The 19,451-nt window shown below is 37.7% G+C and overlaps 1 protein-coding gene across 1 annotated transcript in view; it reads right to left on the bottom strand.

Annotated features, from left to right (window-relative positions):
- Positions 1-19,451, bottom strand: part of ITGA1 (integrin subunit alpha 1) — a 196,493-nt gene that overhangs the window by 37,780 nt on the left and 139,262 nt on the right. Inside the window, exons 10-14 of the mRNA XM_055132279.1 lie at positions 14,143-14,216; positions 13,127-13,271; positions 5,476-5,618; positions 3,539-3,682; positions 1,505-1,762 (exon numbers count right to left, since the gene is read on the bottom strand). Coding sequence (XP_054988254.1) covers positions 1,505-1,762; positions 3,539-3,682; positions 5,476-5,618; positions 13,127-13,271; positions 14,143-14,216 — 764 coding nt within the window. The remainder of the gene's footprint in view (positions 1-1,504; positions 1,763-3,538; positions 3,683-5,475; positions 5,619-13,126; positions 13,272-14,142; positions 14,217-19,451) is intronic.

The raw sequence follows: 19,451 nt of genomic DNA, 5'->3' as shown, positions 1-19,451 counted from the left end.
AGGTCCTCCCTAAACTTGGGGTTTCCTACCTTCCTTGTGTTCCATTCAAACATCATAAAATAAGAGGCCAAGTGAAGTGAACCAAATGGAATCATTTCTCATACTTAGATGTTCATGTCTCATTTAGAGAGTACTTTCTTATTATCTGATAAAGGAATCGGGGGCCACCAACCCTTTGGGTTCTGGGGCAGTTGATTCCCTTTGATTACAAATTATATTCACAAACAACACCTCTGGTTCCCGAGGAACTGAGTGAGGACATCCTTACCCTTCTTTGGGATAGAACGTTGCTGGTTACTGACCAAATTCAATGCTTAGATTAGTGTTTTGTTCTTGTTTAATGTTGTATCTTGAAGTTTACTAATGTTTAATAAAATAAATTGCTTATATATTATAAGTATCTATCTTTTAAAACTAAGAATGCCACTAAGGATTAACATGGAAGAAAGCAAGTGGCAAAACTCAAGAGAAATGCCTTCCTTTATTTCCTAATACCATCATGCTCCAGTGGCTCATGATGCCTGTTTCCAGTTAAGTAAATAATAGCATGAAGATTTTTAACAAAAAACAAATCATTATTAGTTGGATGGGAGTACTGTTATGGAAATATGCCTTTTATTTTGTTCTTTCACTATTAATGTTATTAGAACTTTATGAAAAAATAAAAAGACTTCCCAATAGATGAAATGATTTTGTGAATTCTGTTGAATACACAGCCAAAGAGAATTACCGAATGTCAAAAGAACTAATTGATGTTCTGAGTTTCTTTCTGTACTATGCAGCTAGAAAGTAGTGGATTATATTTTATTTACAAGTAGTTTAAATACAGTTATTTAAAAACAACTACACTAGCACAATTCCTTTAAGCTTTCCTATCTTTATAGTGCATTATGCTACTTCGAAAATTGACATTTTCTCAAGTAGGAAAAATTACACATATGGATTAGAGCTGTTTACTGATAGTAAATTTAGAATAGAAGTAACAGAAATCCTCTGCAATTAAGCATAATTACTCAGGTACTTATCCCAAGGAGAAATACTTATGAGAAAATTGTAAACCTTCAGAAGAACAAATTAGATGAAAACATAGTAATTTAATTCACAAATATAAACGTGATACAATTTTATTATAACATCAGGATCTTGAATATAAAAATGATCTCATCTCTTATTCACTAAGTAATATAATTAGTGCTTTTTAAAAATTCTTTTGTTCAAGATCACAGACACTGGAGGTGCTAAAAAGATTGTTAAAAGCATACTTTTTTTTATTAAAAATTTTTAACCATTTCAAAAGATAAGATGGCAGAAGTACAGCAAGTAACAATTTCAAAAACTAGATGAAAGGATAAAGTACAAAGTAGTTCTTCTATAAAAAAAAGATTAGACAATAGTTAAATCTTGTTTCTCAAGAATGGGAAGAAGGAAATGAAATAAGCCATGAAGCAAGACAGGTGACGCCTGGCCTGAGGCCAGAACTTGCGGGAGGATGCGCTTCGCTTACCTGCGCGAACCGTTTCCTGAGAGTCCTGCCGCTTCCGTGGTAAATGTACACGGCTCCTCCGTGGTCGTCTTCTAGGGGAGCTCCGATCACGATGTCATTAAACCCATCCAGGTTGAGATCTTTCACAGCTGCAATAGCTGTTCCAAAACGAGCCCCACACGGTTCATTTTTGTTTTTCTTTGTGCAAGAATTGTGCTTCAGAGATGAGCAGCAAGACTGCTTAATGGGTTCCAGGCTCATTTGATATTCAAACCTCGTCTGGAAGGAAGATATACAGGATACGTAATGCTTCCATCAGGGCTGCAGCACACAGGGATTTTTAAGTACGTGGGAAATCAGCACCACTAAGCACATCAATGGTGAAGTTTGTAAAAATTGCTTAAAAAAAAATTGGAAGCCTATCTGAGAGACAAGATTTTAGTGTGTGGATTATAGAAGTGAAAGGAGAAACATAATACGGATTTTTCAATTTTTCATTTTCATTTCAGGTACCTTGATTGACAATGTTAATAGAAGGGGTTCCTCCCCAAAGTCCCAACTGGTACCCTGAACCAGTCTCCTCCCTCAACTCCCTCCATCGCCCCTCTCAATAAGCTTTGAACTGAATGCAAATGACCAAATGCATCCCTCAGAGCACCTTTGCAAATTCAAAGAACTGAATACATAAGCCCTTAATTCACATCACCATCTTTCCCTTGAAGTCTACATCTCTGGGCAAAAAGAACCCTTCTACTGTTGTAAAAGCAAGTTTCCCCAATGCTATTTAGCATGAAAAAGGGCAGCAAATAACTGGCTTGAAGAAAGCACTGGAAATGATGGACAGGAACACATTTTTCCCCCCCTGGAAAAAAAATTGCGGTGGACCATAAACATTGGTAGAAAAAGTAAAAACTTACAGAAAGAGGGTCGGCTAGCTAATACAGGGATTAAGTGCTGCCTTCCATGCTGCTGACTTTTCTTCCATGGCTGGCCTGCATTACGCACTTTTAGGAGCTAACCCTAAAGGCAGAGCTGGGGATAGTCCCAGTATTTCTAGGTATGACCCCTCGCACCCCCAAAACAAAAGCAAGAACAAAACAACCAAGACATAGGAATAAAGCGACACTATTTATGATATGGGAGGTCAGGGAGTATAGGAATTTAGGCCTTTTCTTGGCCTGCACCACGTATAGTCCCCGAGCACTGTCAGGAAAGATTCCTGAGCACAGTGTAAGGAGCACAGCCAGGTGTAGTGAAAACAGAAAAAAAAATATGGCAGAGATTTTAAAAATCAAAAAAGCTAAGCAGATGAGCGCCAACTTTACTATAAACTATAAAACCACAGGAAAAAAGGCCTCTCCTAAATCAATCAAACAATTACTTTATCTAATAAATAATATCTAAAGTCAGGAGTGGAAAACAAAATCTTACTCCAGCCTGGTGGAGTATTTCCAAGGTTTTTCCTTTTCTTTTCTTTTCTTTTCTTTTCTTTTCTTTTCTTTTCTTTTCTTTTCTTTTCTTTTCTTTTCTTTTCTTTTCTTTTTTAACATCTTAGTAAAATTTCTAGTTCCTTTGCTTACAAAACAAGTACTTCTTCACTCCCCTGCCCTCCACACACACTCATACAATTTCATACAAATTCACACTCACACTCATTTTAAGATAGATTTTGGGCCCTGTGTTGCTCAGGGTTTGCTCCTGGCTCTGTCTCCCGGACATACACACATTCACAGTGAATGTTAGTCACCTGCTGACCAGAACCCAGGAACTATTTCCAGTGATTTAAGTTGACATTTTAGTACATTTGTTCTTATAAATTAAAACAAAAAATAAAAGAAAAAGAGTATTTTGCATTTCCAAGAACAAGAAAGCAAGGATTTGCACTCCTTTATTGGCCTTCTAATTGTTCATTCCTATCCACGCCTTGGTAGGAAGGTAGATGAGCTCTGAGAGCCTCATTACTCTTTTTCCTCAAGTGAGTGAAGATCTAGGCTTATTAAATATTTAAGGTGGAAAGCTTTTCCCGAATTTTGCTCAAGCTCCCAGTTCCCTTACCTGATTGAGTGTGTACACATACACTTTTCCTTGCTCCTCCTTCTCTGTGCCCATGTACATGGGTGCTCCCACAAGAAGCACGTCAGTATAAGAATCTTTATCAATGTCGATGGTTGTTAAAACGCTGCCAAAGTAGGAACCTATCTACAATACAAAACCAAACAGTTTGATGAACACCAAAAACAACAGGAAGCTAATACTTACGTTTCTTTATTCACACCAACCTAAAAGACTATTTGAGGTTCAGACAATAAGGGAATGGAGAGACAGAAAAAAGGTACCTAAGGAGGCTATTGGCTACTGTAGGAGGTGAATATAACCGAACTCTCCAAGGTCCTTCCTCAAGGATGAGCAGCTATTAGGGTCTTTGTGCCTGAGCATGAGGGATGATCACCTTTAGATGTCACACTACCCTCTCTTCTCGACAAATCAGAAAATATCAGTGATGCTATAATGATTTTTTTAAGGAAATAAGAGGATAAGTGATAGGAAGCATTCCAGAGTGGGCTTCAAATTGTTTGACTACAGTAATATAAAAATAGGAAATAAAATACATTATGAGGAGCTGAATTGTCTTGGAAAGCTGGTGGAACACAGTTGAGCTCCTAGTCTTAGAAAACTCTCTGCTCAAGAGAAGGGCTACGTCTGTGTCAGTGGCCGCCCAAGACTGAAAAACGATTATGGTCCTGCAGTGGGGAGCATCCTCTGGCTCCAGTGATGCCATTTGTCGTTAAATGATGGGGACGAATTGTAGAGAAATCCAGGGGACTTACATATCATTATGGAAATGCAATCTCTTTCTCAAATATTTATCTAAATTCCCTATTTGATGCTTTTGACAATGATCTTCTCGAAATGTCATTACCTTACTTCCAAGATTTTATTAATTTCTTTATTTTGGTTTTGGGGCCACACCCAGAGGTGTGAGGACTCACTCATGGCTCTGTACTTAGGGATCACTCCTGGCTCTGTGCTCAGGTATCACTCCGGGAGGGCTCAGGTCACATGTGGTACTGATGTTAGAATACCGATTGGCTGTGTGCACAGCAAATGCCTCACCATGGTCTCCCTTGGTTTTATTTCTGCTTGCCTGATCCTGCCATTCAAAGATAGTTTCTTTTCATTTTTGCTGCCTGAGTTCCCTTTTCTCACTCCCTAAATTATGGCCTCCCCTTGGCTGAGATTTGCATTTCTTTCCTATTCTCTTATTCTATAGCACTGTGATACCCAAATATGGTCCTTATCTCTAATGAAATTTTTTTTCTAACTCCCTTCTCAAGCTCTAAATCTATACTTCTTGGCATTGTTAGACATTGAGACAATCACTAGGCAATGATTTTTGAACATTCTTTTCCTGTAGGCTTATTAAAAATGTTTTTTTTCTAAATAGATGATTTATGACAAAAAAATTCTAAATCATGCAACACAGGGCCAGATGCGCAAATTGCAGCAGTGGCCTGGAGCTGATCTAAATCTTTAACTGTCTAATGGATCCCACCAAATGGTGTACAAGATCTAAAGGGAAAATTCCACCTGCCTCTATAGTTTCTAATCAGAAATTGGATTTTTTAATTGCTCTTTCTACTTATCTACATCCTGTTTTTCCCCCTTGGGTAGCCCAAATTCTATCTTACAATGATTTCTGCATTATCTAGTTTAAAACTGCCATCTGCTGAATTTATTATTTGTTCCCCTGACACTTCCATGTCTCTTAATGTTTGCATTTCTTTCCATGTATAGAAGTACATGTATTTTATATCTGTATTTACATCTACTATTATAATACATCCTGCACTTCCTTCTTGAATACAAAAATAGGGATGCTTTTTATTCCTCCAAGAAAAAAAAATTTTTTTCCCAGTCGAAGACCACAGACAGGACAACTGAGGCTTACATAGAGGTTGGACGGATTCACTGAAAGCAGTGCTCAAGCTTACCTGTTCTCCACGTAGTGTTTGAAGAATTTTGATGTCTCCGCCTTCCATGGTGTAGACAACCACTTGGCCTGTGTGATTGTACCGTGGTTGTCCCGCAATATAGATCACATCACCAAAAACAGTGGCGGAGTTCACTGTGTAACCTAAGAAAAGAGAGAGGGCCCATGCGGCACAATTTAGAGTAAATTAAGATTTGTTTTAAATGATTTAGAACATCACAAAATTTCTTTTTATACTGAAGTTAGTTTTGAAAGTAAAAAAGTACTTCTTGATTCAGGAAATTTTGTTGAGTAGAAATTTTGTTCCGTATGCTCTCTGATGATCTACCTTAACAGCTTTGTTTTGTTTTGTTTTGTGTGGGGGCCACACTCAGTGATGCTCAACGCTTACTCCTGTCTCTGAGCCCAGGGGTCACTCCCGGTGGGGCTCAGGGGACCAGATGGCGTGTTGTGGATTGAACCCACATTGGCTGTGTTCAAGGCAACCTACCTGCTGTACTATGAGCTTTCCCCCTAAAGAAGTACAGTATTTGTCTTCCCGACCATTTTTGGGGGTGGTCATTTAATGCTAATTGTTTTTATAATAATAATGCTGGAGCTAGAGCCCAGTGGGCAGGGCGTTTGCCTTGGATGCGGCCAACCTGGTCAATTCTTCCGCCCCTCTCGGAGAGCCTGGCAATCTACCGAGAGTATCTCGCCCGAATGGCAGAGCCTGTCAAGCTACCTGTGGTGTATTCGATATGCCAAAAACAGTAACAACAAGTCTCACAATGGAGATGTTACTGGTGCCCGCTTGAGCAAATCGATGAGCAATGGGATGACAGTGATACAGTGACAGTGATTTGTAATAATAACAAAACAGAAAAACATCCCAAGCAGGACTCATCATCATTTGGTAACTTGCATTCAACACTAGGCTATAGAGAAGATAAATGAAGTTGGGAGCATGATAAATCTAAAACTGTGTTATGACCCAAGTTTTAAATTGTAATTTTAAATGAATTGGACATCATTTCTCTAAGTTAAGACACAAAAACATTTGTGTATACCATAGGAAAACTATATGTATGTTATACACTTTCAATAAAATGACAGAATTGAGGTGGTTCTTTTGTGTTCATTTTGTTTTGATTTTATTTTGGACTATGCCTGGTGATGTTCAGGGTTTGGGATTTATGCTGTGGGATCACTCCTGGTCGGTTCAGCAGACCATATGCAGTTCTGGGGAATTGAACCCGGGTGAGCTGTATGCCAGGCAAGTACCATACCAACTGGGCCAACTCTCCAATCCCTGGTGGTTTTAATTATTTACTTATTTTAGTTTGGGGACTACACTTGGCTGTGTTCAGGGCTTACTCCTGCCCCTGTGCTCAGGGATTAAATCCTGGCAGGGCTCTGAGGACCATATGTGATGCCAGAGATAGAATCCACGTCAGGTGCATGGAAGGCAAGCTTCCTACCCACTATGCTACCACTCCACTTCACCACCCCCTACCATGGTCTTTAATTTTTTGATACTTCAAGAAGTTAATTATTAAAAGCATAGAATAGAGAGCTCAACTGAATGTGTTTAGATAATGAAGATCCCTGGATTTTCCTAAAATGCATCCCCATCCCAAATTGCACTGCTGCAAGGGATCCTAACCACTACAACACCCTCCTGTTTTGTTTTTTTTTTATCTCTAGCAGTTGATGAAACAAGATAGCCATTCTGTTGATTAGAGAGTCTTCTAAATCTATATGCTTAAATGTGTTGTGCTAGTTTTCAAATGCAGGTTAGCTCCTCATAATGTATTCATTTCCTATGTTCACAGTACTGTTTTTGAGCAATATAAATCCATTCCAGAATGCTTCTTATTATTTATCACAATTTATTTTCTTAAAAAAACTAGCATAGTTGATGGTTTATTATTGTAGAAAAGATATAATTTGGCATTTCATATTTTTTTATTTGGATGTTTTGAAGACTATTTTTAAAGAAAATGTTCCTGGATCAAATTTTTCATGCTTATTCTAAAGATGTCTGGAAAACTGTTTCCAAAACATTTGTACTAATTTATGCTGTATATGAACATATGAAACACCCATTTAATCAAACTCTACCAAACATTGGATTTTATTCATACTGTTTACATTTATAGATTTATAGGTGTCACATAATCTAACAGTACCTTGCTATGATTTTCATTAGCCTGATTAAATGTTTGCCTAGTTGTTCATATTTATTCCTCTTAAAGATTGTATTCTATGCTATTTAATTTTTAATTGTATGTAAAACATATTATCATTTTTATATTTTATGTTATTATTAATTTTGGTGTGAAGAATTAAATTTGACCATTGTGTCTCTAGACTTCAGAGCTAAATCACTGAATAAAAATGACTGCATGCCAATTTCAACTCTGTAGAGAAAAATAAATTGTTCTCATAACCAGAGTTTCCCATCAGTGGAGGAGAAGACATATTATTTTTCAAAGTATCACAAATAGGATTCTTAGTTTTTTCTTTTTTGAGTCACACCCAGCAATGCACAGGGGTTATCCCTGGCTCATGCACTCAGGAATTACTCCTGGCAGTGCTCGGGGGACCATATGGGATGCTAAGAATCAAACCCGGGCTGGCTGCATGCAAGGTAAATGCCCTAGTTGCTGTGCTATCTTTCCAGCTCACAAATAGTGTTTTTTAATTAAAAAGATTATATTAATAATTTGCATACCAATTATTTTATATTAAGTTTCTACTTTCTTCTACATTTTTAGAAAATAAACAAATTTTTGTAGTAAGATGCATTTTTACAAATGCTAAAATAACACAGTTCTTCATGCATAATTTTTGTGAACATTTTTACATTCTCATTTTTCATCTCACTGTGCTTAAAATATGCATAAGAAAAGAATATGCATAAGAAACCAAAAATCATCTTTGTCAAGTGTTTCATGTGTTATATTTTTATATTACAAGCCATAATAATCCTTAAAAACCCCTTAGGTTATGCTAAAGGAAGATGAAAAAGGAGAATATGCAAAACAAAAGCTGTTTTATTTCCTTTCTCCTGAGAAATAGTAAGAACAGAGAGAGATTGTTGTATTTGTAATGTTAATTTGTTTTGTAGTTTTCAGAGTCACAAATGTAGATTGATAAAAGAACATTTAAAAAGTAAATTGAAAATTATATCTAGGTTTGAGATTATGTGACTACTTAGTTAACTTTCTGATGAATTGCCTTTGGTAACTAAAACTTCAAGCTGAGATTTTTACATAGGTAGTAACAACCAGCCTCAGACTTTACACACAGTGGAGAAAGATAGAAAGAAGGCCAAGTAAATTAAAATTTCTAAGAAATAACTAATTATAAACTTTAAGTATGAGAGTATCTCGCCCGTATGACAGCCTGGCAAGCTACCCGTGGCGTATTCGACATCCAAAAACAGTAATAAGTCTCACAATGGAGACGTTACTGGTGCCCACTTGAGCAAATCGATGAACAACGGGATGACAGTGATGATAGTGATACAGTGAAATCTTTAAGCTGAACAATGCTTCCTGCAAAAAGAAAAGCACAAAATGGAAGAGAAAGATAAACTGATAGCGTAGTCTTGTGCTTTGTGCACGGACTTAGAACAAATCTTGTCAGCTCTCATAATTTCCCTTTTAGGTAAGAATTGGGTAATAGGGATACAGGTCTGATCAGTCTAGTATCCATGGCTTTGGATCATATATTTGCTTTTCCTTTTGGATCTGTTTAGCATAATTAGAAATCAGAAAATTTAAGGTGGAAGAAGCAAGGAACAGAATCTGTATTCTCACCATAAAAATTCCTCATTAAGCTCATATTGATATAAGGGTGTGTGTGTGTGTGTGTGTGTGTGTGTGTGTTCACATCTGGATAGATTACTGATTAGTAGAGGATTTTATTTGGGGGGGCGGGGCAAACCTGGCATTAACTCAGGGATTACTTCTAGATCTGCCGGAAGGGATCATTCCTGGTAGGATCAGGAGACCCCACGGGGTGCCAGGGATCAAAACTAGGCTGCCACATGCAAGATAAGTTTTTACCCATTGTGATATCCTTCCAGACCCTAGTATGGGATTTTTTTTAATGGACCATATACTTTTAAGAACTCTTCCTCCATAGGATTTTCCCATAATCTAACTACTTGCAGTCCACATGAATATGAGGTAAACATACCCAAGCTCTTCTTCATTTATAATACAAATAAAGCCTCACATCAGATTTATAAGAAATCTAAATTTATTTAGATTTAGGGGTAGGGGAGTAGGGATTTTTTTCCTATCCCCAATTCTGGGGATTCTTCTGTTCTGGAAGAAATTTTTCAATATTAGACTTTATTTTGGCAAAATTTCTTAGATACTAACCTGTGACTATTCTGACAAAATTATTTCTGACATAGTAAAAACATCATCTCAGCACATAGTAGACAACATAGTCCAAATTTTCCTTTCCTGCACAGAGAGGAGGAGTTATATATTATAAATTCACTGGTCAAGAATGAAGTTAGGTTTTTTCCTAGCAATGATATCTTGAAATCTCTGTCTCCTTCAGGGAAACATTAACTCAAGGTTTGGAAGAATAATAGAATTGTTCCAGACTTTTTGTTTTTAAGGAATGCAATCACATAATGAGATCTTAGGAAACCAAATGTATGACAGTTATTAATTGAACTGTCTGAAATTTCTAAGAGTAGCAACAATGTCAGACACTTCTTTGTAACTTCAGTGTCTTTAATTTTGCAAAGACTCAGTACTAATTAGTAATAATATCAATGTCAGTTTCTTTGGTATTAATATGTAATATCACTGTATCACTGTTCTTGTTGCTCATCGATTTGCTCAAGTGGACACCATTAATGTCTCCATTGTGAGACTTGTTGTTATTGTTTTTGGCATACTGAATACGCCATGGGTAGCTTGCCAGACTCTGCAGTGAGGGCGAAATACTCTTGGTAGTTTGCAGGGCTCTCCAAGAGGGGAGGAGGAATCGAACCCAAGTTGGCCGTGTGCAAGGCAAATGCCTTACCCTCTGTGCTTTCGCTCCAGCCCAATATGTAGCACTGTAGCATAGCACTGTCATCTATTGTTCATCGATTTGCTCGAGCGGGTACCAGTAACGTCTCCATTGTGAGACTTGTTGTTACTATTTTGGGCATATCGAATATGCCACGGGTAGCTTGCCAGGCTCTGCCATGCGGGCGGGATATTCTCGGTAGCTTGCTGGGCTCTCGAGAGGTATGGAGGAATCTAACCTGCGTCTGCCACATGCAAGGCAAACGACCTACCTGCTGTGCTATCACTCCAGCCCTTCCTTTGAACTAGGTCTAAGATTTTAGTGGTATCATTAACATGATTTAAATCAGTTGTTCTCTGTAAACTGCTAGAATATTTTCCGAATCATTCTATTGGAGCTTGCAAGATTGTGAGGTGAGTAGTAAGATGTTTGTAAAGACAGAAATGATGCATCCATCTTTTGAACGTAACATGTAAAGGAGAGAGTTCAAGGTAAACCCAAGAAAGAATACAAAATGCTTGAAAACAAATTAATTACAGGTACTAAGAAGAAAGCTCTTTAGTGAATACAGACCACTTATGCCAAAGACAAGTCACCCAAAGTGTGAAGGAAATGATTCCTATAGTTATGTAGAGGCGAACTCATGAGAAACCTTCTATAGTAGGTTTCTACACAGTGTTCTGAGCCTGGGCCACTCTGTTTATCTTTCAACACATATCATTAGCAAAACAGTGATGCAGTTATTGTATTTAGTAATGACTCTGCTAGATCGCCTAACAAAATGAGAATGGACCTGCACTTTGATTAGGCAAAGGGGTTTCTTTGAACTTAGTAATAAATGTGAGTCTTCTGTGGGGAATTGAGTGTTTGGGTTATTTTCTTGTCTCACTTTTTACAGTTTAGTGTAGTTGAGTTGGTCTCCATACACTATATGAAATAACTGCATGCTAGAGAGGAATTTGTGAAAGTGGAGTTCTAAAGTATTCTTATGTCTGTGCACAAGTGAAATTTTATTTAACTATGACAATTATATATCATTATGATGATATTGATTTATGATATCTATATAGCTGGTTGGCTTTCTTATTTTCTTATCTTTTCCTTTTATTAAAATTGCTTTTTTAAAAAAATTGTTTATTATAGCTTAGGACACATGCTCACAATAGTGTTAAAGTTTTGACTGACATCCCAAGAGTACATCTATATCACAATTCAAAATACCTACTAGATATAAATATACAAGTTTTCTCAAGGGGATAAATTAGAATTTGTATTCCTTTTACTTATCAAAATATTTTGATGTTTTTGGGGTACTATTTTAAATGGAGCAGTCATTGTATTTATTTCTCTTTGGAGTGACTAATTTTATAGATAAATGAGAAGATTTTTGTGTGTAGATTTTGTAGTCTGCTACTTGCTAAATTGACTTATTATAAAAGTGATTTTTAGTATTTTCTATGTATATTATCATCTCATCTTCAAATAGTGGTAGTTCAAGTTTGTCTTTACCACTTTGGATTCATTTAAGTCCTTTTTCTTGCTTGATTTCTATCCTGGCAAGCTACCCGTGGCATATTTGATATGCCAAAAACACTAACAAGTCTCACAATGGAGACGTTACTGGTGTCCACTGGAGCAAATCGACGAACAACGGGATGACAGTGATACAGTGCTACAGTCCCAGAACCAACAGCACTGCATGGGACTAGAGAGATCGTAGATTTTTGTGGAGTGAAAAAGAGCTGAGAAATCACAATCTAAGAGCCCTTCCCGTCCTTGGCCCTCTCAGCTGTTTACTGAGACCAGCTAGGGAGAGGGAAGGCCTGGAACCCTGGGGAGCTCCCAGTCTGGTAAAGCTCCAGAGAAAGGTCATGAGAGCAATACACACTTCCTGTGCCAGGCAAGTTTCTGGACAATGACTGGGTTTAAGTTCAATATTTGTCAGACTGTGATTAGAAACGATGCTAAGGCACAGTGAATGAAATAACATTTATTTTGTAAAATTTGGACCCATAGAAAGAAAGTAATAAGGAGAGAAAATTATTCGAGAGCACTTGGGAGTTGGATCTTCAGGATATAGGCTGAGCCAGGATCTCTTTTTCTACCATCATTTTCTGTCTAACTGTCAAGCTCCTCTTGAAATTAAAGAGGATTTCAGACACACAGAGCCCTCAAAGTGCTGACTTCAAGGCCTAAGTTATTCCTTATACCTCAGCCCTTTTGAGAAAGAACAGCTTCCATATTCTATTATTTTAACTAGCTTCTCTAAGATGAGAAACTTGGCTTTTTTTATTTGTTTAGGTTTTATATGTTGCTGTTTGGAGCCCATACCCATGATTCTCAGGATGTACTCCTGGCTCTGCTTTCAGGGATCACTTCTGGTGGTGCTTTGGGTATTAAATCTGGGTTGGCTAAAGAAAAGACTAGCTCCCTGCCTGCTGTACTACTTCTTTGGCCTGAGACTGGAAGCTTGCATGGGTTCTGTAAAATGCCTAACTCCGGAAGTGGTGTCCCTTACATAGTGGCAAGCAAGCGTCTATAAATATAAGAAATAATGGTAAGTAATATCTTTTTAAAAAACAGATACAAAACCCACTAGCTTTCTATCAATCACATTTAAACTTTACCTAAATAAGAAGCAAGAGGTTCATTCTTTATGGTGGACTCAAGATTAAAGGTGTTGTTTTGTGGGATGATGATTTGGTCAGCCTTCTGCATGACGACTGTTCCATTCCAGTCATAGGCTCCTACTGCTCCAAGCATGACCCAATCCTTGCATCCGTATAGAGAAGATAGAGATGTGTAAGAAAAATAGTAAAAACACACAGAATTGACAATATGAGACGTAACATTCAAAGTGCTTTACATAAATCAGTTTAGATGATCCTCTTTGGACTAAGCGCCAATATTACCACTCCCACTTTACAGAAGAAAAAACTGAGGCAGAGCAAGCAAGTTGCCCTCCTTTAGACAGTATAAATGCACAACTGAAACGTCAATTTCTTTTCCATGGATAATTCAACCTTTTTTTTAATACCAAGTATAAATTTTATGTTTTCCAATTTTGCCTTACTGCTTTAACCTGGGTACTAAGAAACCTTACATTTCGGATTCTAGCCAAGACTCTTGAATACTTTGATAGTGAAAACTATATACATTCCAAATATTCTTTGTCTTTTATCTCCCTCAAAATGGGATCCTCAGGTAATGGGGCTCTCAGGATTGTCTCAGTAGTTATCACTGGAGTTAGAACTTGTGGCTTTGGTTACCAGCATGTGTGTTAAAGTTACCCATCACCCCCAAGCCATCATCTTGGCCCCTTCAGACCAATTCGTTAACAAACATTTTAAATGATTTCATTCAGCCAGATATATAGTTACAGTAGCAGGTACCAAATTACTTGGTTCACAATTATTGGTACAAAGCACTGATTTTGGTAAGATACAGGCTTTTCGAAAAGGAAGATTACGAAATGCCTTTTTAACTATATGGGTTAGAATTACCATCATGGTGTGAATGAATTAGTCGTTTTTTCTGCTAGATGAATTTGAAATATTTATTCATGTTACATTACTACATTAGTGTGATGCACTGGTGATGGTGTGAAGAGAAGAAATCTCATTTTCACCTACTGGTCACATACCTGTGAATAATGAGCACTGAAGCCTGTCTGTGACATTTCCATTTCAAATGAAGCTGCTGACTGGTCAGTTGTGGCTGTAAGAAAGGGGCAAAATCAAAAGGTACATGAAAAAATGCTCCACATCACTAGTCATTAGGGAGATGCAAATCAAAACAACAATGAGATATCATCTCACACCACAGAGACTGGCACACATTCAAAAGAACAAAAGCAAACAGTGCTGGCGTGGATGTGGGGAAAAAGGGATGTTCTTTCACTGTTGGTAGGAATGCTGACTGGTCCAGCCTTTCTGGAAAACAATATAAACAGTCCTTCAAAAACTAGAAATTGAGCTTCCATATGACCCCACAATACCACTTCTGGGAATATATCTTGAGGATGCAAAAGAACATAGTAGAAATGACATCTGTACCTATATGTTCATTGCAGTACTGTTCACAATAGCCAAAATATGGAAACAACCCGAGTGTCCTAAAACAGATGACTGGTCAAAGAAACTTTGGTACATCTACACAATAGAATACTATGCAGCTGTTAGGAGAGATAAAGTCATGAAATTTGCTTATAAATGGATCAACATGGAGAGTATCATGCTAAGTGAAATGAGTCGGAAAGAGAGAGACAGACATAGAGGGACTGCACTCATTTGTGGAGTGTAGGGTAGCATCACACGAGGCTGACACCAAAGGACAGTAGATACAAGGGCCAGGGGGATTGCCCCATATCTGGAAGACTGCTTCATGAGCGGAGGGGGGAAGGCAGATGGAATAAAGAAGGGATCACTAAGAAAATGATGGCTGGAGGAACCAGTTGGGATGGGAGATGCATGCCGAAAGTAGATAATGGACCAAACATGATGACCTCTCAGTGTCTGTGTTGCAAGCTATAATGCCCAAAAGTAGAGAGAGAGAATGGGGAACATTGTCTGCCATAGAGGCAGGAGAAGGGTGGGAAAGGGGGGGTATACTCGGGATATTGGTGGTGGGGAATGTGCATTGGTGGAGGGATGGGTGTTTGATCATTGTGAGATTGTAACCCAAACATGAAAGCTTGTAACTATCTCACGGTGATTCAATAAAATTAAAAAAAATTTTTTAAATAAATAAAATAAAAGTGCAGATACAAAAGAAAGAAAGAAAGAAAGAAAGAAAGAAAGAAAGAAAGAAAGAAAGAAAGAAAGAAAGAAAGAAAGAAAGAAAGAAAGAAAGAAAGAAAGAAAGGGAGCAAAAGCCTTTCAGGACACTGCTGATATGCCAAGGACAGCCCAATTTCTAACCCAAAGTTCTAACATCATTAGGGCATCTTCAACCATAAATTTCTCAACTCAGAATTCTTAGGTAGGGCAGGGAGGAGGCCGGACACACCTGGATGACTCTGCCTCATGTTCTTGACCATGGGTTTACCCACCATTGCTGAACAGAGAACTCTCTCTACAGGCGTCATCTTTTTTTTCCCTCCCCCATTAATTTATTTTTTAATTGAACCACAGTGACATACACATTTACAAAGTTGTTCATGATTGGATTTCAGTCATATAACTTTCCAAAATCCATCTCTTCACCAGTACTTTTCCCAACAACAACACTCCCAGTTTCCTTCCAGCACCTTCCTTCCTTCCTTCCTTCCTTCCTTCCTTCCTTCCTTCCTTCCTTCCTTCCTTCCTTCCTTCCTTCCTTCCTTCCTTCCTTCCTTCCTTCCTTCCTTCCTTCCTTCCTTCCTTCCTTCCTTCCTTCCTTCCTTCTTCTTTCTTCCTCCCTCCCCCTTCCCCCACTTTCACACTCTCCCTCCCTCCCCGCCCCCCCTCTCTCCTTTTGCAGCCCCCATCCTTATACACAGCATGCACGAGGATCCTGGGGTGCTTTTGCATCCAGGGAACTAGAGTTGAAAGTTCTGTGGTAGCAAATCTCTATCACATCTGCACATCCTGGGAACCCTGCTGGACTTCAGGATAAACGTAACCTGACATCTTACAGGATTTATTTAAAATAAACTGTATACATATTTAAAGGCTTCCTTACTCTACTAGCCCCACGCAGCTGTAAGCTTGCAGGATCCCACTATTGTAGATTCTAAGGTTTGTATCTGCTTATTTTCTGGCTGTTTCACTCACAGATCATAAAGCAACTTTTAGACAGGGCACCAGGTCACACATCACTCAATCACTTGTATTTATTCATTTATTTTTAGGATCTGGTACCCATTTAAAATATGTAATTACTCCACTAAAATGCAGGGTTAATCTAGAGCATTCTAGAAAAATGTGCTAATCTCAAAATATTCACCAAGCCCCAAACCACAGCATCCTGAGGGGATTGAGGGAATGTTGATTTATTTGCTTTCAGTAGGGAGTGACTGACTTATTTGGCCCTGCAGATAAGTTAAAAATAGCACATAATTTTGAGAAAGTCAGTCTGTCCTTTCATCGAGGCATGAGAACAATTACATTTGTGAAATCAAATTTATTTACTAGCTATCTACTGGTATAAATTTGTTTACAAATGCATCAATAATTGCCTTTTATGGGAGTGGATTAATGGGGCAATCAATCAAGAATTCAAATATATCATTTTAATCTCACCTACAAATTTCCATCTCATTTAAATAACTGAGAGGCACTTATCTTAAATGTAAACATTCATTGTCAGTCTGCAAAGTTTTAAAGGTGCTTTCCATTTAATCTTTACAAGATTAATGATAAGAATGCAGCAGATCTAGCCTGCCTACTTCAAGCATCTCCTCTTGCCGTTCTGCTTCCAGCTGAGAACATGGAAAGTAGGAAGCTTGTTGGCCTTGTTGAATTATCACCAAGTATTATTAACACATTGTACATCCCTGAACTTCTTGCAGTCAACTCCTCTCTGAACTCTTAATGGGTGTTGAGAAAACACTAAACACTGAGATGTTTCTGCTTAGGAATTTTAGTCTCGTGCTTGATGGGAAAGGAAGATAAGAGACTATTTTCTGGCTTTTGTTTGTTCATATTTTGGCCACACCAGGGCGTACTCCAAACTCTAAGTTCAAAGGAACTTGTGGTGCTGAGGATAAAACCTGGGCTAGTTATGTGCAAAGTAAGTGCCTTAAGATCTGAGTTATCTCTCTAGTCAACCCATTTTTTGCTTTTTATGGGCCAGTTGCTGGCATATCTGCCTCACACTAGGTCGCACTGCCCTGGGACAACTCTCATAATTGCTTTTATTTATTATCTAAACAAATGTTGACAAAAATGGAGATTGGCCAAGGAACAAGAAAATAGTCTCTTCCTGATCTCATTGTTCTTAAAAAAAAAATCAGGCTAGTTAAAACACTTCTCTTGGTTAGTCTTGAAAGTATAGCAATAAAGATGCTGGAAACATTTTCAATCTATGGTGTTATTACAAAATAGTTTTCTTTTTAAAATTAGAGACTTCTTGGAGTGTGGAGGAACTTCAACATATAAGCCTTATTCATCGTGTAATTAGGTTAAAAAAGACCTGCAAATGTTATTTAAGGCCAACTGATCCCTCTTCCAGCCAACTGTTGATGTAGAATCATTTCGACAAGTCTTAAGTTATACTTCCTTAGGGTGAGATTAAGAAATGAGACTTAATTGTGTGGTGTTTAACAGGAATGTAACTTATAAGTGATATTTATAGATTATTTCTATCATAGCTTATACCACTTTATTAAAAATTGAAACTGCACAATGAATTGGAAAGCCTGATTGGTTTTCTTCTTGCCAACTAAATCCACGGTCTGATCTAATAGTAAATGACATTGGATAGCTGAAGAGATGACTTATACACAGAAGTTTGGGCAGCCAAATACTTCCCAAGCAGCTGTGACTTTAGCTTGATAAATAACAACTGTTCTGTATCTAAAGGCATGGGGAAAAGAAGGCAGGGTCTAGGAAAAAGGGAACCAGAAGAAATATTCTGGAAGGGCTATGAATCTCCAATACCTTTAAATAGAATTTCTTACCTATAGGCTTTTACCAGTCATGATGTGAGGAGGATGAGGCAGAATACACACACACAAACTTATATATAAATTTATATTATAGATAATGTTTGAAATATAGCAGAATAGAATGGAAGAGATGAGAGTACATCATATACAATAAGGGTTATTTTGTAAAAGTTAATTTTACTTTCAATGTATACCTAAGTGTACATTGGATCTCAAAGCAAAATATATCGATGATTGTTAATCACTCGCAAAGACAGTTTGAAAGTCAATATTCTAAACCAGTTGCTTTCCTTTCTAGTAACCTTTCTGCATTTTTCCTCGTTGCGTGATCGTTAACAAAAATGATCCATCTTTCATTTTTACTTCCAATTATGTCTCTTTTCACATTTTATCTATATTTCTTATAATTAAGTGATATCAGGGAGAGAACTAAGGAGCTTTTAAGTGTCTCTGATTAAGGAGCAAAAGCAGTAATCTGCCAATCTGACTTCATAAAGGTTGAATCGACTGCATTTGGATGGAGGACAAGGACAGAATTCTCTGGTGGCTTTTTCTCCTGTGTCAAAAACAGAGCTATAGCCTCTGAGAATATGATTATCAAAGAACAAGAAGGAAGCTCTGCCAATTTTCTGGGCATAACAATTCTGAAAATTTCTTTTTTATGTTTTTATAAAAGACCTAGTTCCATAGTAATTTGTTACTTGAAATCCTCTAAGACAGAGAAGGGGGATTCTGTGATTCATTATTCCCAGCCGCTGGACACCATTCAAAGAGAAAAAAAATATATACGGGAAAATAATTTGACTCAATCAGATATGGATGGATTATGCTTTGCTGCCATTGGATTTGAGGCAGATTTCCTTTTCGTGAAGATCTTTAAAATAAATGGGCAAAGAACTTACTTTGGAGAAAATACATTAACAAAGAATGACTGCAGGACCAGAGAGATAGTGCAGTGGGTAGGTTGCTTGTCCTTTAAACAGCTGACCCTGATTTGATCCCGGACATCCCATATGGTCCCCTGAGCCCACCAGAAATAATTCCTAAGTGCAAAGCAGGAGTAAGTCCTAAGCACTTCCAGGTATGGCCAGAAAACAAAAATAAGAACAACAAAAAAAGAAACAAGTATGTAGGAAGATTTCTATAGGAGCCCCAAATGAAACAGACTTTAAAAAACATGAGCTTGTTTTTCCATTCCCATACCTGGGACACAGGAGCATTGCAGCACTGTCATCCTATTGTTCATCGATTTGTTCGATTTGTTCGAGTGGGCACAGTAACGTCTCCATTGTGAGACTTAATGTTACTGTTTTTGGCATATCGAATACACCATGAGTAGCTTGCCAGGTGTGCAGCTGGGATAC

Source organism: Sorex araneus, chromosome 1 (genome assembly GCF_027595985.1).
Source record: "Sorex araneus isolate mSorAra2 chromosome 1, mSorAra2.pri, whole genome shotgun sequence".
In the NCBI taxonomy this organism is placed as follows: domain Eukaryota; kingdom Metazoa; phylum Chordata; class Mammalia; order Eulipotyphla; family Soricidae; genus Sorex; species Sorex araneus.
Note: the sequence above shows the minus strand (reverse complement) of the source record. Positions and strands in the feature narration are given on the sequence as shown.